Source organism: Camelina sativa, chromosome 19 (assembly GCF_030686135.1).
Source record: "Camelina sativa cultivar CO46 ecotype springtype chromosome 19, ASM3068613v1".
Classification (NCBI taxonomy): Eukaryota; Viridiplantae; Streptophyta; class Magnoliopsida; order Brassicales; family Brassicaceae; genus Camelina; species Camelina sativa.
Genome location: NC_141898.1, coordinates 22,156,317 through 22,178,643, shown reverse-complemented (window position 1 = coordinate 22,178,643; position 22,327 = coordinate 22,156,317). Strand labels below are relative to the sequence as shown.

General features: G+C 36.3%; 3 protein-coding genes and 1 pseudogene across 5 annotated transcripts; 3 read left to right on the top strand and 1 right to left on the bottom strand.

The window, feature by feature from the left end:
• Positions 1-2,629: 2,629 nt before the first annotated feature.
• Positions 2,630-5,125, bottom strand: LOC104766955 (translocon-associated protein subunit alpha). Of its 2 annotated transcripts, XM_010490927.3 has the most exons (8): positions 4,880-5,125; positions 4,581-4,733; positions 4,419-4,469; positions 4,236-4,321; positions 3,485-3,562; positions 3,193-3,396; positions 3,011-3,082; positions 2,630-2,921 (listed from the first exon to the last, which is right to left on the bottom strand). In XM_010490927.3, exons 1-8 carry the CDS (start codon positions 4,941-4,943, stop codon positions 2,874-2,876), a joined length of 756 nt encoding a protein of 251 aa, XP_010489229.1. In that variant the 5' UTR covers positions 4,944-5,125; the 3' UTR covers positions 2,630-2,873. The 2 variants fall into 2 exon arrangements, with proteins under 2 accessions (XP_010489229.1, XP_087359001.1); XM_087502875.1 differs by lacking the exon at positions 3,485-3,562 and having other exon boundaries at positions 4,880-5,067.
• A 6,102-nt stretch (positions 5,126-11,227) lies between these two features.
• LOC104768108 (F-box protein At4g00893-like) lies at positions 11,228-12,969 on the top strand (annotated as a pseudogene). Its single transcript, XR_015590436.1, has 2 exons — positions 11,228-11,433; positions 11,691-12,969. The product of XR_015590436.1 is annotated as an F-box protein At4g00893-like (transcript).
• A 511-nt stretch (positions 12,970-13,480) lies between these two features.
• LOC104766954 (F-box protein At4g00893-like) lies at positions 13,481-15,118 on the top strand. The gene is made up of 2 exons (XM_010490926.3): positions 13,481-13,624; positions 13,909-15,118. Exons 1-2 carry the CDS (start codon positions 13,530-13,532, stop codon positions 14,987-14,989), a joined length of 1,176 nt encoding a protein of 391 aa, XP_010489228.2. The 5' UTR covers positions 13,481-13,529; the 3' UTR covers positions 14,990-15,118.
• Positions 15,119-19,097: 3,979 nt separating this feature from the next.
• Positions 19,098-19,841, top strand: LOC104768106 (uncharacterized). Its single transcript, XM_010492037.2, has one exon. The coding sequence runs from the start codon at positions 19,098-19,100 to the stop codon at positions 19,839-19,841; it is 744 nt and encodes a 247-aa protein (XP_010490339.2).
• The last annotated feature ends 2,486 nt before the right edge of the window (positions 19,842-22,327 follow it).

Genomic DNA, 22,327 nt, shown 5'->3' with positions numbered 1-22,327 from the left:
TATAAAAATTCCCACCTTTGAATTTTCAGCTCTGTTTTACAACAACTACCAAAGTGAGTAGGCCTGGGCAAATAAATCGAACCCGACCCGAAAATACTCGAACCCGACCCGAACCAATTCTGTCTAAATAACCAATAGGTTTTCGTTTTCAAATAACCACAAGTATTAGATATTACCCGAACCGAACCCGAGGAACCGAAGATACCTGTTTATACCCGAGAACAATTATACATGATATCACACTATCACATATGAATTGTTTTGCGAGACATGGTATGCTCAGTTTCATTTGTTTAAGATTTCATGGTATGCTCAGTTTCATTTGTTTAAGATTTAGTTCACTGTTTCTTATTGAATTTGTTAGATTATACAACTGTTTGTACAGTTATATTTCAGGTTTTTTGGGTTTTGTGGATACATTTCAAGTTTTTGTGGGTACTTTGGATATGTTCGAGTATGTACTATCCATAACCAAATATATTTTGGATACATTACAGGTTTTTTAAAGTTAATACCCAAATAACCCGAACCCGATAGGAACCGAACCTGAACCCGACCCGAAATTATATGAACACCTGTTCGGATCCTATATTAATAAACCCGAAAAACCCGAACCCGAATTACCCGAACCTGAATCCGATCCGAACACCCAAATGCCCAGGCCTAAAAGTGACTATCAAGAAAAAATTTAAGGATCAAGTATGTTGGACAGAAGTACTAAAATCAATAATGGTTGGGTGATTAAGTATATTCGTTGTTTGAAATTTTAAGAGTCGTCATAAAACAAATTTTATGGATTACTATAACTCAAATAGGAGATAGCATTATAAGCTTGATTCATAAAATAGATATGAAACGTTATTAAATTACCATTATATAGCCAGCATAATCCCAAATTCCTGCAAGGAATAATGTATTTTAAAACTTCATTCAAATGTATTTTATTTTGTTACAATTTGTTTCAACTTCATTCAAATGTACCAATTTGTTTAAACTTCATTCAAATGTACGTGCGGATCCATTGGTTTTGTTTAAGACAAAGTAGTAAGCTTAAGTGAATTAAGTTATTTTGTGACATTAGTATAATAAATATGTGGAAGCTTTAGTATATAAAAGACTTCACTTTAAATTTATAATATGGAGGACTTCACGATTATTAAATTAGAAAGTTTAAGTCAAGATTATTATTATCCTTCTATTTCCTCAAGATGTAGGGATATATTAATGCTAAATATATTTTTGTACCATTAATTATTTGTATTTCACTATAATTCTTAAAACTAATCATTCTCTAACTTTAATTTTCTAAGATAAATAATTATTTTTATTTTAATATAAATTTTTTTTTTTAATTTAATAATTATCTGATCATTATTATTTATGTTCGATTTTTCTATTTTTTTCATAAATATAGTTTTGGGTGTTTATAAAGCTTTATAATTATAAATTGCATTTGTTTTGATAATAATTTGTTCAGCATCTATTGTTGTACTCGCTGATCAACCGGTCTTAGATTTTTAAGAAATACATCCATTTTAAAACCACTGAATCACACTTCAAACTGCAAATGTCCTCTTTCACAAACTTCTGAAACTGTTGCGTTTAAACCAGTCATGCCTTAAAATGGATCTTAAGTTTATTTTACAAATATCATCTTATATGTACGTGCGGATCCAATTAAGGTTTAAGTGAAATTTGTTACAATTTTTTAAAACTTCATTCAAATGTATTTTATTAAACATATCTCTGCATGTATGTATGTGAGGGTCCATCCCTAATAAGCTATAAATGTAAAACATTTTTTCCCATAAATTTTTTATTTTTTTTTTTATTTTTTTTTTAACCAATTTCTTATATAGATGTTGATTAATTGATTATTAACAACAATACTCTCGCTAACTTTGCTGAGGATTTCAGTCCTTCTCCTTCGCTGCTAAATCATAATTCTGATTTATTCTTCAATGGCAATGCGGCAACAGTAGTAAAGGAAAACAATATGCATAATCTGGAGCTAGACTTGCCCACATCTTGCCCAGAGTCAAGAGCAAGACTTGCCCACAAAGATATTTTCGCTGACTGTGCTGATAGTATTAACCAAATCCAAATTAACAAATCCACAAAGATATAATTATTGATTATTAGTTTTATATTCTAAGGGAAAAAGGATAGTATTAAACAAATCCAAATTAACTACCACTAAAATTTGAAAGTCTTTTTCCTGTTTAATGTACAAAACCAGTAAAATATTTCATAGAGATGAAGTTTTAGATCTTACCGTTATGGAGAAGAGAATGGAAAATAAACAAATCCTCCAAATTAAGTTATTGATCTTATGATCGTAATCTCTGCTAAAAATATATAAAATTTACAAATTGTATTCTAACTGTAAAATTTAAATTATATAAATGTATATGTACATACATACCCCCAAATTACTCTTAAATTCTAGAAGAGATTGAGAGAGATGGCTTCATTGAGCATAATGATAGTCCTACTGAAACAACTTGTAGATTTTAAACCTTGTGCTATACGATACAAAACTATAGGATCTTGAGTATCCAAATACAAAATGTATGTTTTCTAGTTTTCTTTACTATATGTTTATGAAATTCGGAAATTGGAATTGTAATTTTCTTTTTTTTTTGGTAGAAATTGGAATTGTGATTTTCTTAGAAAAAGAAATTAATTCTGACAAAATTACTAAAGTAACATAATTAAGAAAAATGTTGCCTTGTAGTATCTATCGCTAAAAAAAAAAAAAAAAAACAGTAAAGTTTTTGTGAAGTTACACAAGGAAGAGGATCTCTCTACCCTTAGTATCGTTCGTGTGTTTTTTTGGTTTCTTAACAGAACGTGTGAGATTTGCTCTTAACCTACTTCTTCTTCTTTGACTTACTCGAAGATTGAGTATACGAAGTACCCTGCAGTATGCAATAAATTGAGAGCAAAATATCAATACCAAAATGCTCACTCATTATGGAAAAGATATTAGGTCTTGTGTAACGAATACCTCAAGCCATTCATCATGCGAAGCATCCTTAGTTGCTGTTCCAACTTCAACTTTTGGTGCTCTCTTTGTTTTCTGCGCGAGGAATTCACATTAACCAACCATTCTCAAAGTTATTGGAAATGTGTTTTGCCCTTTAAGAGAAAATGACAGATGAAGTGAAAGTGCAAAAAGATACGATGTACCTTAGTCATATGCTTGAAACCATTTTGGATATAGAGGGCAAGAAGAACGAGAACAAAGGTTAAAAGGCCACTAAGGAAGACTGACTCCATCCTGAAGAGAGGACCGTCTTCAACAACTTCAATAGTTCCATTGTAAAAGGTGCTTTGGTATGGCTTACCATCTATCTCATAGATGATGGTGCCAACTAAATCAAAAGCACCCGCCTGCACAAACAAATGGTTAGCTCGGATTCTTTTCTTTATTTTATAGTCATCTAAGGGACTAGAAGAACTATATGGTAAACAAACACACCAGCAGGAACTTGCTGACAGAAAAAACATATGGGAAGGTAGCTTGAGCGGAAGTTGGCACAGATGCATTGCTGAAACTCTACAAATAGAAGATACAAAAAAAAAATTACCAAATAAGAAGTAGAAAACTTAGTGACAGAATAGGAAAAGAGGAGAAATCTCTGCATTCAACAAAGCTATGGCCTAGAGAGATGACCAAAGAAAGTAGCCAGAAATACAAGATAGGTGAGCATGATTAAACAAAATCACAAAACTGGATTCCAATTGTAAATGTTTTAGACTTAAAACAGGCAATATAAAAACCTAAGACAACAGCAAACTAAGACTGATTTGTTAAGGAAACAAATTAACACTTGACATTCATCAGAGGCAACAAATGTGACGAACCGAGGTCAAACATACATGATCAAGATTATAAGCTAGAGAGCGACATTGAACTAACAAGAGCACAAGTTAGTTATAAAACTATGATAGTCCTAATAAATACAATCATGAAAGATCCAGACCCTTAAGTTATAATACAATGAGATTCAAAGTGGTGCTTAGAAACCGAAAACACACCACAGGATGGAAAAAGGCAAATGTTTGATTATGGTGTAGTAGAGTGTAGAGTGACATGAGATGAGACAAAAAAACAGGCAACAAAAAAGAACCTAATAAAGGCAAACTAAGACTGATTTGGAAAGACACAAAATTGACACATGAGAACACAAGCAATAAATGTAAGAGGAAAGCAAAGATCATTAAATTACCAAAGCAGTGAGATTCTGAACCGCATTTTGATCAAAAGGAAGATGTAAACTCCCTTTAACCGCAACAATATCTACATTGGATTGACCTATTCATATGAGCCCAATCACAAAAATTAGAAACTTTATAGCTAACTTTCAAGTAATCATCAATCATTAGTTGAAAAAAAAAAATCATTTCCTTACCATCATTTTTCATTCCAACAAGCAGCTCAGTCTCAACTCCAGCTTTTATTACTAAAATAAATTCAGACAAAATAGGATTAGCAGAACACACACAAACAAAACTGAGACTAATTTTAGAAACTAGATGTGAAAAAAAAAAAAAAACAGAGGAAAAGTCTAAACTTTTTGCAGTGTTTTTGGGGAAAACGCAAAGGGTTTCAACTCCAGGAGCTGAATTAAGTTCCAAACCAAACACTTCCTCTGTATCACTCTCTTCTTCACCAACATCAGAAACTTCAAAGCCAGAATCTTCCGAATCCGATTGGCACAAAGCAACTAATATGAATTCAAGAAAGATCATGTGAGCAACCTTAAACAATACTTGGGCAGGGCCGGATCGGTAACAAGAAACAGAGTAGGCTAAGTAAATGGATCAACAACATGATCTATAGCTATGGAGAAGCAGACAAAGGTTTTTTTACCTTTGAGGAAAGGTGAGGCAAGGAGAAGGAAAGCGAGGAAGAGAAGTCTAGTACTTGTCGTCATGATGGTTTTTGAGATTGGTCGTCGTGAGTTGAATGAAGTAAGGGCGAAGAAAGCAAGAAGACAAAAGGTGTTGATATGTCTTTTTTGACGTGTTTTTTCTTTTTCTTTAGGCTATCTGAATCTGATGACCGGAATTGCAAACAATGTAATAAACCGGCGGTGGGTCCATTATAAAAATTGGCGGTGGAGTGGTATCCAGCCCTGAGACTTACTATCCGGGATCCGGTATCCAATCCAACATCCGTCATGCTCCGTTCCGGAAGATAGGATATTTGGTATAGGCAGACCCAGATTCGGATAGTAGTTTTACGGATCCGGATCCGGATCTGGATCCGGATAGCTAAAATAACTAGAACCGGATATCCGGATATCCGAAGTAGTTGTGTATTTATGTTTATATTACATGTAGGCTTGGTCAATAGTTTATAAACAACAACGTCCAACTATTTTTATTAGAGCCCATAAGGCATAAGCCCAATAAAACACATGTCATCGTTTTTCCATTACTTATCAACAATTTTTTTTGTTTTTTTTTAATTAACTAAAGTAACAAAAGCTCGTGGAGACTGGAGAGTGGAGACATTAGGGTAAGCCGCTGTCCCAGAAAAAAAAAATTACGCCATTGTTGTAGTCTGCTTGCGATTTTGCAAAAGAGAATAAAGAGGGATCAAAACTTGCGGCTTGCTTCTACTACAGATCTTTCTTTGGAGCTTCTTGAAAGGTAAGCAAAATCTCTCACCATTCATGGTTTCAAATCAAGTATCAACAGATTAACTTGATTGTGTTCATTTTATTCAAGTATCAACAGATCCTTTTCTTAAAACAACTCTGGTATATGTTCATTTTAATCTCGACCCTTATTAGAGTATATCAACAGATTAACTTGATTGTGCTTGACATGAACGTGTTGTTGACATGAATGTGTGCTTTTATTTTTCTGTATAGATGGAAGAAGAAACTACAAAATCCACAGGCAATTGCGGCAACGCGGATGAGAGTGCTGAACCTAAGTTGCATGAGAACACTGAAGAGACAAATTTTTCAACAGCTTCTGGGTCTGAAGTATCAAAGAAGAAGTCAATAGTCTGGTTGCATTTTGTGGAGTCTGAAGTATATGGTAAGGCTAAGTGTATGCATTGTTCTGGACTGATTAGTTGTAGAACTAAGGATGGTGTCACAACTAGTGCAATGGGAGGTCACCATAAAAGATGCAAAATGATGCCTCAGGAAGAACTTGTTGGTGAAAGGAATGGGAAAAAAATGAAACAGTCAACCTTGTTTCATCAGAATCAAGGAGATGGTAGAGCTGGTTGATGTTCATATATTTTACCCTGTTTTCCCTTAATATATTCACATCTTTTGCATCATTTGCTATCCTTTTTGACCATTATTGCATAGTTTTAGGATTGTTCTTGCATTAGAGTGTAGTTGCATTGCATTTGCATCTTTTCTTGCATAAACAGGTGATTTTGGAGCCTAAGAAGCATGGAAGCAATGCTGAGGAGAAGTGAAGCAATCATGAGGAGAAAGCAAAGGAGTTAAGGCTGGAGAACCAAGGTCCGGAGCCCCACTCGACTGCCCACTCGACCAGACACTCGACCGTGTGTTGAGAGTGACTCGACCGAGTGGAAGGAGCACAAGAAAACCCAACTCGACCGGTCACTCGACCGAGCACCGGGTCGAGTTGGCCGAGCCGCCTAGCTATTTTGTCTTTTAGCATTTTCAGGGCTTCCTCTCCTTTTTCCTATTTAAGGACCTTGTACCCTGCAGCCACAAGGGGACAGCTTTTTAGATATTCTCAAACCTAGTATTTTACCCTTTTGGGGATTTATGCTTTTTGCACTTTTATTTTCTTAGATCTTGTACCTCTTTTGAAGGAGAAAACACAAGATTCTTCATACTTGTTTGTTTCATAACTTTCAAAGTATCAAGAATTCGAGTTTGATTCCTTCTCCAATTTGTAGATCTCTGTTTTATCTTTCTAATCATGCAAGTTTCGTATTTTTCTGGGTTTATGACTTTGCTGTTCATCATGTGTGATTGTTAGTAGTTTCCTTCGCTCTTAGGGATGGTTTAGGCTGGATGGATGTTGTGGTTATTTGATTTGGTCAAGCTTGATTGTTGTAGATCTCTTCTAGACTAGATGTTCTTAATGCTAATCCTATAACTGAGAGAGTAGGGTTTGATCTCAAGCTTCTTAGCATCACACCAATGTCTAAGGTGCATAGATAAGGCTAGATCTAGAGATTATCATTAGTTTTGCTAAGAGATTAGAAGTCTTGTTTGAGTCTTGACATATTGCTTAATGCTTGCTTGTATAGATTCTTTACTTTGTGAGAACAAGTCTAGAAATATATGAGCTTGATTGTTTTTGCCATGAGAGTGGATTAACATGTTCTTAGAGATTAATGTCTAGAGATTAGCTCATGTTGATTGAGGTTTGTTGATCAAGTTAGATAACCACAATCTAAGTTCAGCCCATGAATCCATCCCTAAGACCTTCCTTGTCTATTGATTTCTTAGTCTAAATCCTATTGTTTGATCGTTGTTTGATTTACTTTTGTCTTGCTCTGTTTTGTCTGCATTGCTCTGTTTTACGTTTTTGCCCAGCTCGACCCTGCACTCGATCTACACTCGATCGATTGCTTGCTCGGGTTCATTCCCAGAACTCTTGTTTATGATTTGTGTCTGTCCTGTCTTGTTTCTTGTTTTATTCTAGTTGCATTTCTGTTGCATTCATTTAGTTTCCTGTTCATTACTTTCCTTGCATTAGTTCATTACCTGCATTACTATAGTTTGATATATGTTCTAGTTTCATTACTGCCATAATCATTCTGTTCCATTAAATTTAGTATCTTGTCCATTCAGCTTTTACATTCTGCATTTTACATTCTGCAATAGGTTGTTAGTGACAAACACCCTCTATAATTGGCTTAACTTAGACAAGTATTGCACACCCTGATTGCTTGCATTCACTCATTTAGGATTGATACCTCTTATACTACAATTGCATAAGGGGAATTGAAACACCTTGCTTTCACCATTGTTCATCATCATATCATTCATTCACATTCCATTTCACACACACAAGAAAGATACTAGTTTCACTGGTAGTAAAGTGTCATCTTTAGTAGCATTTAGTCCGTCTGCAAGTCGCAAAGCATTGGTAGAAATGATTATCATGGATGAGTTACCTTTCAGATTTGTTTAACATAAGGGGTTCATACGTTTCATGCAGATATCTCAACCACTTTTTGTAATGCCTTGTCGCAAAACTGTGACTAGAGATGCATTAGAGATTTTTGAAGATGAAAGAAGCAAGCTTAGAAAGTTTTTTAGAAACTATAAAGGTAGTATCTCTTTGACTACAGACTGCTGGACAACTATACAAAATATGAGCTACATGTGTCTAACAGCTCACTATGTAGATGATGCTTGGAGGCTACACAAAAGAATCATCAATTTCTTCATTGTTGATAATCATGCTGGTGAAACCATAGGTAGTTAGATTGAAAAATGCTTGGTTTTTTGGGGAATTACTAAAGTGTTCACCATTACAGTTGATAATGCAAGTTCTAACGATCTTGCATTAAAATACTTGAAAAGGAAGTTGACTTCGTGGGGAAAACCTGTCTTGAATGGAGACTTTCTTCACATGAGATGTGGCGCTCATATTTTGGGTTTAATTGTGAGAGATGGTCTTCAAGAGGTACATGGTGCAATCTTAAGGATCCGATCAGTTGTTAGGTATGTTAGATCTTCACCAAGTAGGCTGAAAAGGTTTAGGGAATGTTTAGAGCATCAAAAGGTTGAGACAAAGGCTGGTCTTTGCTTAGATGTTGAGACAAGATGGAACTCAACATTTTTAATGCTACAATCTGCTGTGACTCTCAAGAAAGGGTTTGATATGTTGGAGCTAGAAGATGAGAAGTATGTTGTAGAGCTTACTAAGATCTGCAAGGCTGCACCAAGTGATAGTGATTGGGCTTATGCTACTGCTTTATCACCTATCTTGCAGTATTTTTATGATGCAACTGTGAATATTTCTGGATCTAAATATGTAACTGCAATACATATATGAAAGAAATATTCGGTGTGTGCTGGATGATTATGAAGATGGACACAATGGGGGATGAATACAAGAAAGCTATGGCTGAAAAAATGAAGCTCAAGTTTTATAAGTATTGGGGCAATTTTGACAATACAAACATGATGATCTATGTTGCTGCAGTTCTTGATCCGCGATACAAATTGACATGGGTAAAGTGGATGATTCAAGGTACTTATCCTAACTCTGAGGCTAGTTGTTTGATTACCAAGATCACAAACGCTTTAGACAGATTATTTGAATATTATACATCTTTGCAATTACAAGAATCAGTGGGATCCGAAGGTAATGTAAATTCAGGGTTAGATCGTTCTAAGGACAGAACACAGAGACATGTAATGATGGATGAGATGTTTGATGATGAGGAAAGTGTAGAGGCTGATTCAACAAAGTCAGAGCTGGAGTATTATTTGGATGATATTTGAGAGGATCGAAAGAATCCTGATTTTGACATATTGCATTGGTGGAAGACAACTGGATCTAAATATAAGGTTTTGTCCCTGATGGCAAGAGGTATGCTGGCCATACCTGTGTCAACGGTCGGTGCATTTAGTGCAGGTAGTCGAGTACTAGATCGCTTTCGTAGTTCGCGCACACCAAGAGTTGTGGAAGCTTTGATTTGTACCCAAGATTGGTACCGTGACAATGATGAAGATTTAAGAGTAGAAGAAATGGTTGCTGAGCTTGAGTATATTGAATCTCGTAATATGTCTTTTTTTTTGTTATATATCTTCTAGGTTTGTGAATTTTTATAGCTTTTCAAGTACTAATGATTGCTACTTATTATTTACAGAAGTGAAGCCTTCAAATTTACAGCCATGACCAAAGCTTAATGGGTGTGTGAGGATGAGGTAATCTTAGATTTTTTACCCTCTAAAATCAGAATAGTCTTTCTAGATGTTATTATGAATTTCATATATGTAACACATATTTTTCTCTCTTTTTCAGATATCAAGGAAGAGGGACATCAAGATACATCAATCTTTTGAACTTTTTGCTTTTTTTTTTTGTTGAACTGTTGGTAATTTGATGTATCAAACATAAATCTTATGTATTTAGTATCCCTAGTATTGTTTCTTTTACTAAAACAGGTAGTATTCATAATAATCAAAAAAAAATTGACTAACCGATCGGATCCGGATATCCGCGGATATCCTAAATTTTAACGGATATTCGGATGTTCGGATATCCAATTTTCCGGAGCCGGAGACGGATAATAGAATTGCGCATCCACCGGATACGGAAGCGGATACGAAGACCCTCAATTTGGCCGGATATCCGGCTTCATCTCAGGGCTAGTGGTATCATATTATGTTATCGAATATTATGTGTTTTCATATATTAAAACATTTTATATAATATTTTTAGTTAGTGTATCATATGATAATTTGATTTTTTTTTTAAAGAATCCCTACTAGAGAGTAACGCAACTTAATTGAATCGAGAACTTAGTGAAATCAGTTATAGAAGTGGTGTTGTAACTATTTGGCTAAAAACATATCCTATTTTATTATAATTTTTACTTTGAAAAGTTTAAAAATATTTTATATATCTATAAATTAATCTGATCTTAAGTTTTTACTTAGCATAATGATAAAAATATTTACTTTTAAAATTTTTAAATACTTTGTTATAAAATAATTTGATTTTAATTTTTACTTTTATAAGTATAAAAATATTTAAGTGAGAACAAAAAAAAGGAACATGTGTCAAATATTTTGATGTCATGTATGGTAGCAAGTATTTAGGAAAAGTTTACTTTATCATATAATATTTTTTATTATAATTTTTAAAAAGTATGAAAATAGTGTATATCTTTAAATTAATTTGATAAGTTTTATTTAGATTAATGATAAAAAAGTATATATCTTTCCTTTTAATTACTCTATCCTAAAATAGCTTAATTTGATTTTTTTACTTTAAAAATATGAAAACATTTTATATATCTTTAAATTTATTTGATAAGTTTTATTTAGAGTAATGATAAAAAGGGAAAAATATATAAATATTAATAAATTTTAAATGAGAAGAAAATTTAGAAAAAGATATGTGTCAAATTCTTTGACGTCATATATATGTCAGTTTGGGGTAACATGTGATTAGGAAATCTTTACTTTATTATGTAAGATTTTTATACACATGTCAACTTATGATTGAACTTTATAAAATAAATGATACACTTACCATTACCATCACACAGGCGAGTTGTGCTTTTGTATCAAGGAGAACTTATTGTGTTGAGTGTTGAAACTGAAAGTAAAACTCAACAAATTCTAAGGTCTTAAGGATGCTGCCAGTGTCGTTGTCTCGTCAAAGTCCACCGCCGTCTCCAAAAATGGCGTCACCATCTTCGATGTCTCCTGCCACCGTCTCACGTAGAGGGTTTGTTACTCTCAAAGGCTCAAAGCAAATTATAATATTCAATTGTATTGGATTTTGACAAGTTCCATAGTGTTTGTTTTTTCTTTTTCTTGTTGGCGAATATTATATCGAATCTGAAATGAATCTAGTGTAACGTTTTAATAACATTAGTAGATTTTGTTGAATACGAAATTGAATCGAATCTGAAATGAATCTAGTGTAAGATTTTTGTGTGGTTAATGTTTATTTTTTGAAGCTGATGATTAATTGTTTTGTAGATCGAGATCTCCGAGCAAAAAGGCCTTGATGAGTCCGAGTTTTGCTGACCTTCCATCAGACATCTTACGTATGATAATATCTCCTCTTGTCTTAGAAGACAACATCCGTGCATCTGCGACTTGTAAGTCATGGTGTGAAGCTGGTGTATCTGTCTGTATAGTAGAAAAGCATCCTTGGCTTATGTGCTTTCGTAAAGGTGGCGACTTGGTTGAACTCCGCAATCCGTTACAGTGGAATTTGTACACTTTGAGTCTGCTAGAGTTAGCTGAATCCACTGTGTGTTAGTCGAGGGATGGCTGGTTACTTATGGATAAAACTGGATCGAAAGAACTGTTCTTCTTCAATCCATTTGCATGGGAGCTCATAACCATGCCAGAGTGTGAGCTGGAGTTCGATATGATTGCCTTCTCTTGTTCTCCTACATCAGATAACTGTGTAGTAGTAGCGATAAAGTTTACATATTATGCTGCCACGATCAGCACTTGCGATCCTGGAGATGATAAGTGGGTTACTGCTACATTCGCTAGTCATGGAATAGGGGTTCATAAGCGGAGCAACCTTGTCTACCAGAATGATCGATTCTATTGCATCAACGCAGCAGGATTTTTGTCTCACTTTCACCCATCTTCCGGTACGTGGACTCCTTACGGTGTACATAGACTCCGATGCCCGTATATGTACGATAGCAAGAAATATGGAAGGAAGGCGAAAGCAGTTGCCTTGGCAGAGAAAGAAGGAGAGCTCTTTGTAATGTATGCATGCATGAACGAGAAGCCAATGGTTTATAAGTTAGTCTCTAAGAAGTGGGAGGAGGTGAGCAAGACAACACTTGATAGCTTGACGATCTTTTTCAGTTTTCATAACTCTTGAGTTGAGAACTAATCTCCCATGGATGAGGAGCAAAGTCTATTTCTCAAGGTTCGGAGATCGCAAACGTTGTTTATCCTACTCATTCGATAAAAGCATGTACAATCGCAAACGTCGGGCATCCTACTCATGCGATGAAAGCATGTGCCGTCCGGGCGAGGAATCGCGGAGTTGGGTAGAATTGTGTCGTCGTCAAATCCTATGGATCGATCCGCCTCCCAAGAACTTGTTGGACCTTATGTTAAGCTCTTCGCATAACAACTGAGAAGGCTTTTTTTGTTTTGTTTTTTATTGTGTTAATGTGTAACTGGGGATTTAGGAGGTTCACTGTTGTGTTTGTGTGTCAGTGTGACCAGAACCGTTTCGACTGTTGGGTTTAAATGTGCGTATGTTGTTATTAATTACTATTAGTAATTGTGTTTAATTTTTGTGTGTTTGTTATTTAATTTTGATTTTTTAAAAGTGATTATGAATAGGTTTGGTATATGAGGTCATTGGCTTAGTTTACTAATTTTGTATAAAATGTGATTTGTGTTTCAAGTTAGATCGTAGTATTTACCATGTACGTACGGTAAGGTGAGATATGTGTTTTTGGTGAGATCATAGACGTTGGTATTCAATATATCGTTACCCACATAATATATACAAAGTCGTTTACTCTTGACTTATGTGTTCATTGGTGGATGTTTAGTTCTCATATCTTGACTCTTGAGCCACCGAAGCAGGATAAGCAAGAACATTCATGTACCAATTCAGCATTGGTGGTATAGTCTTCCAGAAATTGAAGAAGAAAACCTTATTTTATTATATAAGATTTTTATACACATGTCAACTTATGACTGGACTTTATAAGATAAATGATACACTTACTATCACCATCACACATGTGAGTTGTGCTTTTATATAAAGGAGAACATATTGTGTTGAGTGTTGAAACAAAGTAAAACTCATCAAACTCTAAGGTCTTAAGGATGCTGCCAGTATCGTCGTCTCGTCAAAGTCCACCGCCGTCTCCGAAAATGGCGTCACCTTCTTCGCTGTCTCCTGCCAACGTCTCACGTAGAAGGTTTGTTACTCTTTCAATATTTTATTACAAATTATAATATTCAATAATATATTGGATTTGAGAAGTTCGATAGTATTTTTCTCTTATTGGGAAAAATTAAACTGAATCGAATCTTAAGGGAATCTAATGTAAAGAGGTTTCTATGATATTCATAGATTTTGTTTTTGTTTTTGTTTTTGTTTATTATTGTGTTAGTTTGATCATTTCAGGGTTCTTTCACATTGAGATCCGAATTTAAAAGTCACGACCGGCCTGATTTAAAGTTGATTATAATTGCTTTGTAGATCCAAAACTCCTTGCGAGAAGGCCCTGAATCCGAGTTTCGCTGACCTTCTATCAGACGTCCTACCTATAATGATGTCTCATCTTGTCTTAAAAGATAACATCCATGCATCCGCGACATGTAATTCATGGTGTAAAGCTGATGTATCTGTCCGGGTAGTGGAAAATCATCCTTGGATTATGTCCTTTCCTAAATATGGCAACTTGTTTGAACTCCGTGATCCATTAAAACGGAAGGTGTACACTATGAATCTGTCAGAGTTAGCTAGATACACTGTGTGGTACTCAAAAGATGGCTGGTTACTTATGGCTCAACGAGATTTGAGAAAGATGTTCTTCGTCAATCCATATTCTCGGGAGCTCATAACATTACCGGATTATCAGCTGGCTTTTGAAGAGATTGCGTTCTCTTGTCCTCCTACTTCAGATAATTGTGTGGTTTTAGGGATAAGGTTCATAGACGAGTTTGTTCTGATCAGCACTTGCCACCCTGGAGCAACTGACTGGACCAATGAAGAAATCCCTTTTCGCATAAGACCGTTTTATAATCAGAGTAACATTGTCTACCGCAAAGATCGATTCTATTGCTTCAACGCACGAGGAACTTTGTTTAGCTTTCACCCATCTTCCCGTACATGGAGTTATATGTGTGCAGATAAACTGGAATGCCCGTATAAATACGATAGAGAGAAATATGGATGGAGTGAGAAAGGAGTTTCCTTGATAGAGAAGGAAGGAGAACTCTTCGTCATGTTTACAAGCAGCAACGAGAGGCCACTACTGTACAAGCTAGTCTCTGCGAGGTGGGAGGAGATGAATACGACTGCACATGATGGCTTGAACATCTTTGTCAGTTATTATAACAGTGAGCTGAGAACTAATCTCCCAAGGATGAAGAACAATATATATTTCTCAAGGTTCAGTCAGAAGCGCAAACGTTGTGTATCGTATTCCTTTGATGGAAGCAGGTTCAGTCGGCCCAAGGAATGGCAGAGGTGGAGAGAACTATGTCCTCGTCAAAGCCTATGGATCGATGCGCCTCCTAAGAATGTGTTAGACCTTTTGAGCGAAATAGATAAGTAGTCATGTTTGATTCGGAATTCTCATTGTTGTGTTGTTGTTTGCCAGAACAGTTTCGGCCTTTGTTAATGTCTTCTTTTTTTAAAGTTGACATTGAACCGTTTATGATTCTCCCTTGCCTTGGTTGACAAATGTTTACATTCTCGGCACAACCTTCAAAGTAACATTGCAAACAATATAGAGACTTGTATCAGCTTTGTGGGTTAGCCTTAATTAGTTGTCCCAAAAATGGACTTTATTTCATGTTTGGATTCACCTCGTTAGTTTAAATGGGTCGTGTCCTTCCACATGTAGTCTTCACATGGTTGTTAACTTTAAAAGCATGACCATGTCCCTAACTTAGATAGATTAAGCCATAAGTATTTACTTTTAAAAATTTTAAATACTTTATTATAAAATAATTTGATTTTAATTTTTACTTTTATAAGTATTAAAATATTTAAGTGAGAACAAAAAAAAGAACATGTGTCAAATACTTTGATGCCATGTGTGGTAGCAAGTATTTAGGAAAAGTTAACTTTATCATATAAGATTTTTGATTATAATTTTTAAAAAGTATGAAAATAGTGTATATCTTTAAATTTATTTGATAAGTTTTGTTTAGAGTAATGATAAAAAAAGAAAAATATATAAAAATTAATAAATTTTAAAAAGGAAAAAAATGGGGCACTTGCAAAATTAGACCCCTAACTTGAGTCAATTGCAAGACTAGACTACACTTTTTCTCTCTCAAATATTTGCCATTTTCTGCCTACTAAATCCTCTGCCATTCATTGTATTCACATAAATGCCATTTTTTCTAATTTATTTGAATTTCTTGCGAAAATGTTTATTACATCCATATCCTCATCTTCTTGTCTTATTTACGGTTGTACCACCGCCATCAATTTTCCAACAACCATGAACAACTAAATTTGAAGCTCTTAATGCTTCAGCAGCCCGATTTGTGAGCTTAAATAACACCCAATGCTATGAGAACTTCATTTTCTTCCATCTCCTCTCCATTTTAATCGAAATTTTTTAAAGTTCATTAATCTTGTTATATCTCGTGAACAAGGAAATTGGCGCTGTGTTTCTTCAGTGGTGACTAAATACGACGTCCTCGGTGCTTGACATTGTGAAACCACCACCGATAAGGTTATTTTCCAGTAGATTTCGTGAATTTCTTTGTTTTTTTTTTGTCGAACTTAGACTTCATTTGTTAGTCCAACCGTCATAATATCATGTATAGTCTACTATGTGGTCAATTTTGCAATTTAAGATTTATCGACTTTCGAGCCCGTAGACTAAAATTTCAGTCTCCTTAATTTCATTTGAAAACAAAAAAATATGATTCAGACTGCATTATAATCTTTCCGTCAGATACTTCGTTTACAGTCTACTAAGGTGTATTTTTGCAATTGACCAAATTCTTGACTTTTTAGTGATGCCTGCTGGCCTAAGTCTTCTTACGATAATAAACGAGTAGACTTCTAGTGACTATTTTTGGAATTGACTAAAATATTTAAGCATTGACCGTAATATTATTATATTAAAATAATTATTTGACTGCAAAAGAAGTCTACTAATTAAAAATTTTAAATGTTGGTCAACTCCAAAAATGACCACGACAGACTCCAAACGAAGTCATCATTACTATAGTCTTCGTACGTAGTCTACTTGGCAAAAGTCAAACTTGGTCAATTGCAATACTAATCACGACGAAGTTTACATTTTCTTGTTGACGAATAGATGAAGTCTACTTGTTAGACAGAAGTCTACTGTAAAGTCAATGGGTTGGTCAATTGCAAAAATAACCAGAGTAAACTATAATTGAAGTTAACAGGTGGAATTTTCCATTGAAGTCTACCTATTTTTATCTATTTAATTGCAAAACTGACCAAAACATTAACAAAGGACGACCACAGAAGAAGTCAACCGGTTCTAGTAGACTTCGTCCGCTGTCTGCTTTGTTAAATTTTAATTGCAAAAATATACCACAAAAAATAGACTTCATTTGAAGTTATCTTCGTATAGTCTAGTTTATATCTACCCGTTGACGTCAACATGAAGTCAACAGATTTTGAAAACCAAATTATTGCAAATTGGTGAATAATTTTTAAGATTTTCTTGTTGTATTCTTTGATATATGTTATTTACTTGCATATGTATGTTTTTGACATGAATCCATATTATACATATGGAGAAATCAAGTTTTTTGGTTTTCATAGGCAGTTAGGTCATTAAAGTAGACTAATTTACGAAGTCAAACCGTTGGAGTTATTTGTGAAGTCTGGATATTTGAAATAGTGTTTAATTGAAATTTATAAATTTTTCTTTTTGATTTTGTAGTTCAAAATGTTTTGTATCGGTTATGTACTTGCCTCTGTCTATTATTGTCATGATAATATATTATACTTTTGGATCAATCATGTTTTTGGTTTTGTTAGGCATCTAGGTTATTGATTTAAGACTTCTACGGATAGTCAGCTATGTAATGAGTAATTGACTTGCTGCTTACTCTTTCAGGTAGATGGCGCAAATACCTATTGTTTACGGAGTATGGGCGACGAGAAATGGGTCCTGACATTTTGATATGGTTGGACGCAAAGGTGGGAGAATGTTTTTTTTGTGACACGGTTGTACATACGCTGAGCTTCTTGAAATGGCTGTAGAAGATTATCTGATTGACAAAGAAACAGAGATGGTTCAGTTATCGTATCCCTTAACAGAGATGATGCTTCAGCAATTGCCTCAAGATACCCCTCCTGTCTATGTCACAAATGATAGATCAGTTCAGAACTTGATAGATTTTAGTAGTAGGAATGTTGTTCGCCTTTGCGTCTCTACGCGATGCATGGATGGACAGTCGGTTAAGGGATGTGTTAATGATATAAATAACTCTTGTTCTATTGCCGATGGGGAGCCAACAGATGAATTTGGTGACGATGTAGATCCAGGTGCCGATGAAGGTGTAGAAGAATGTGAAGAAGCTCTCCATGACACTTCAGATGAGAAGCCAAAAGATCTTGATGACATGGATTTCGATTACAGTGAGTACGGGAAATTTGAAGATGAAGATGACGATGAAGATGGAGATCACCCGGATGTAGATGCTGAAGAAGGGAAACCGTTTATTGGTGGTATTCATGGACAGTTAAATAATCCTTGGATAGACAAACCGAAAGTAGGTTAATGCTTTCCATGCTAACATGATGTCATAACAGAGGTGCGTTTGACCGCTATTATGCTAAAATTCTCTTTCAAAATTAAGAAGTCCACAAAGTCTCGGTTGGTGGCAATATGCTCTATGCCAGGATGCACGTGGAGGGTCGTGGCCATTGTGAAGAATGATCCAACCACTTTTTAGGTCACCAAATATCTGAACGTGCATACATGTTCTATTGTGGACCGCATAGTTCACCGTAAGCGTTGCACTTCCAAATATATTGGGATGCTTTTTGTAGACCAGGTAGGAATAGTAGATGGTGTTGTCCCACAACATATCCAAGATTCAATGAGGACAATGTTCGACATGACATTGGATTACACAACTTCGTACAGGGCTATACAATATACCTTGGAATATGTGAGAAGAAACGCCGAATCTGGATATGCGAAGTTGCCTTATTGTCTTAGAAAAATAGAGCAGTCAAACCCGGGAAGTGTCGTTGACCTTGTTGTTGATGACGAGCATAGGTTTAAGTACCTTTTCCTATCTTTCGATGCTTCAATCTGTGGTTTCAATTACGTGAGGCGAGTTATTGTGGTTGATGGGACCCATCTCACTTGAAAGTATGAAGGTGTATTGCTAGTCCCTTGCGCACAGGATGGTAACTTTCAGATATTTCCGTTGGCTTTTGGAATTGTCGACTCGCAGTGTGATGCTTCATGGGATTGGTTTTTCACCAAATTAAGTGAGTGTATCTCGGATGAATATCCACTGGTAGTAGTTTCGGATAGGTGCAGTTCAATAGCTAAAACATGTCGCAATGTTATGCCATGGGCAACACGAGGGATATGTTACTACCATCTCCAACAAAACATAATTTCTAATTTCCGTGGGAAGCAACTGATGTACTTGGTGAAAGGGGCAGCATATGCGCATACGTATGATGATTAAGACTGCTACATGGCTTTCCTTACTAACGTAAATCCGGCCCTTGCAGCGTATTTGAATGAGGCAGATCCCACTTTATGGTCTCGAGTTTACTGTCCAGGAGATAGATACAACATCAAGACTAGCAACATTGCGGAATCTATCAACTCCATGCTAATGAAAGCCAAAGGTTATACCATCACATATCTCATTGAGTTTATTACGAAAAAGTTAGGTAGGTGGTATTGGAAAAGACGAGAGGATGCACTTAGTCTGATAACCACTTTTAGCCGGGGTGTTGAGTTCTTATTGGCCTTAAGGGAGCATTACGCAGATATGATGACGGTAGAACGCATTGATGGCTGGCGTTTCTATGCTAGGGGTGGGAAACGTGACTGTTTGGTTGACTTGGAAGCAAAATCTTGTTCATGCGGGGTGTTTGATGTTGAGAAAATGCCATGTTCACATGCAATTAAGGCTGTCAAGTCAAGCGGATGGCATATGTCTACCGTAGTCGAAGCTTACTATAGAAAAGATTATGTCTATGCATCATACGCGGCTACCATCATTCCCAATGTCGAGCACGATCCAATTGGGCCAAATATCCGATGTATACCTCCCATACCGAAGCAGAAGCCTGGAAGGCAAAAGAAGTATCGTTGGCTAACATGGCTAGAACTGTCACGTAAAAATGGGAGCAAGCCGAGGAAGTCTCATAAGCAATATATGCTTGTTCAAAATGCAGACAGCCTGGACATACTCAACCTCATTGTGTAAGTAACAATCTCACTTGATACATTTTTAACGTTTTGTATATGATCGTCGGTTACCCAGTGAATTATTTGTATAGGTTGCTGAAGACGGCGAGTAGATGTTAACTTCATCGTGAAGTCATCTAGAATTTCCCTAGCTATAATTTGTCTCTGTAATTTTCAGGGATTATCCCACGTGTTCAAGTCGACATTATTAAAGACTAGTACGTACCTATCATCTACTCATAAGACCATTTTATTTTATGATACTCCGCTTCTTGAACAACCACAATCAGCTAGAGAATGATGAGCCAAATTTCGGGGTCAGTTTCTGATACAAATTCGCATAAACAAATAACTGGTCCAATCTGCAACTACTGCAGTAGATCAACGATTATTGTGAAATCATGGACAAATGCAAATCCGGGAAGAAATTTCTTCAGATGCATTGTTCATGGGTTTTCCCATTGGTTAGACGCAGAACTATCACATGATTGGCAAAGGTGGAGCTTATTGGATGCGAGGGATGAGATCCGTTGGCATAAAGAAGAAATCAAGGTACTTAAAGAATCTGTAAGAGAAATGAAAGAACAAGTTGTTAACGGTTTGGTGAACTCAAGGGTGGTTAACACATATGACGAAGACAAGAAGAAGTTTGAATGTGATTTACTGGCAGCCAATGAAAGGGAAAAAATGCTTCGACAATTCATGGTTCTCTCTTGGATAGGTTTCATTGTTGTCATCGCAATGTGTCTTAGGATGTGTACCAAGTCTCTAAGTTAACTTCAATCTGATGTCTACTAAGCTTTTGATGTATGATGCGTTTCTCTCTACATTCAATGTACCCTTTCGATATCTCTGCATTCGTTGTACCCATTCGCTATCTCTACATTCGTTGTACCCTTTCGATATCTCTACATTCGTTGTACCCTTTCGATTTCTCTACATTCATTGTATCGTTGCCGTCTCAATTTCACTGATAAGTTGAAGGTGTCGTTGGTCTTTATGAAGAAGAAAAAGCAAACCAGCGGGAGGAAGGCTATAGTGTGGCTGAAGAGGACTGCCATTAAAAGTGGCTAAGTGTCAAAGAAGAGAAGTGGGGAAGAACCTCTGCGTGAAGTGGAGGGTTAAATAAAACAATAGTATCAAATAATAAAATGTTGTCCATTTATTAAAGCGGTTGGTCGCCCTAAGCTTTCTATGTATTTAAAGGGAGATCCATTATGAGGGTTTCCTTATCCAAGAAAATACATTAAGAACTTAATATCAAACGGCCGTCAAGGTCTTTATCCTTCTCTTATCTCTCTATCTGTTCTAATCACTCGATCTTCTATCTCTTTCTCATTCTGGTGGCTTCGATCTAACAAATTGGTGCTTTCATTGAGAGTTGAACTAGAGTCTCGTGTGGTTGCAGAAACTCCGCAGCCGCAGGAAACACAAGAACAGATTACAGGTCATCATGACCGTGAAATCCAGAGTATGCACAAATCGATCAACCAGCTTGTGTGCGCTCTTCAAGCTCACTTGCCGATCGTTAGCCGCTCGTCTACTCTGGTGGGTTTTTCAACACCCGTCTCGGGCATGAACCCTCTGCTCTATGGTCAGGCTTCCACGAGTGAGGATCCAAACCGAAACGATAGGATCTTGCCCTTCGTGTCCCCACGACCTACAGAGGGATTAGTTTCCACACCACAGCTACCTCAGAGAGTCGAACCGTGTCCACCGCGACTGGACACACCACCTAAGCTCGTGGATCTCCCAATGTTTGAAGGTACAAACCCTGACGACTGGTTGTTTAGGGTAGAAAAGTGCTTTGCAAAGAACCACACAATGGAATGAGAAAAGTTAGATCAGGCGGTGTCGTGTTTGACTGATATTGCTATCACTTGGTGGCGTTATTCTCATGAGAGGGACCATATACTTAACTGGAGGATCTTTAAGGAGAAGTTTCGGGAACGTTTTAATTTTAGTCGGGGCAGTTCCACAGTTGACCATCTCCTTCAGATGTCACAAACTGGAAGTGTGGAGGAGTACATGATACGATTTGAGCAGTTGTCAGTAGAGTTACCTCCTGTTACTGATGACGTGCTAGAGTCAGCCTTCCTCAGGGGAGAGATAGTAGAATATGCTAAGCTTGTTGAGTCACAGGAGAGTGAATCAAGCAGCTATCAAGTGCGCCCTCAACAGCGAGCAACAACCTCACCAGTGGCTTCCCAAACTATCCGACCCTCTACGCAATCTTTTTCCAAAGGCAATGACTACCGTAAGGCTTCGGGAAGTGGAGAAGCATGCAACTTCAATCCCTGCCGCCATTATGGTGACAAATGGTTTCCGGTGCACAGATGCAGACAGAAACTCAAATGTATGGAGGTGGAAGAAGGTGAGGAATTAGAAGGTAGTGAAGCTGGTGATCCGAGGGTTCAGGATGTTGATGAACATAAGGACACAAGACAGGAAGTGGAGACCTTACATTCCTTGGGAGGAGCGTCGGGTGAACAATATCTGATAGGT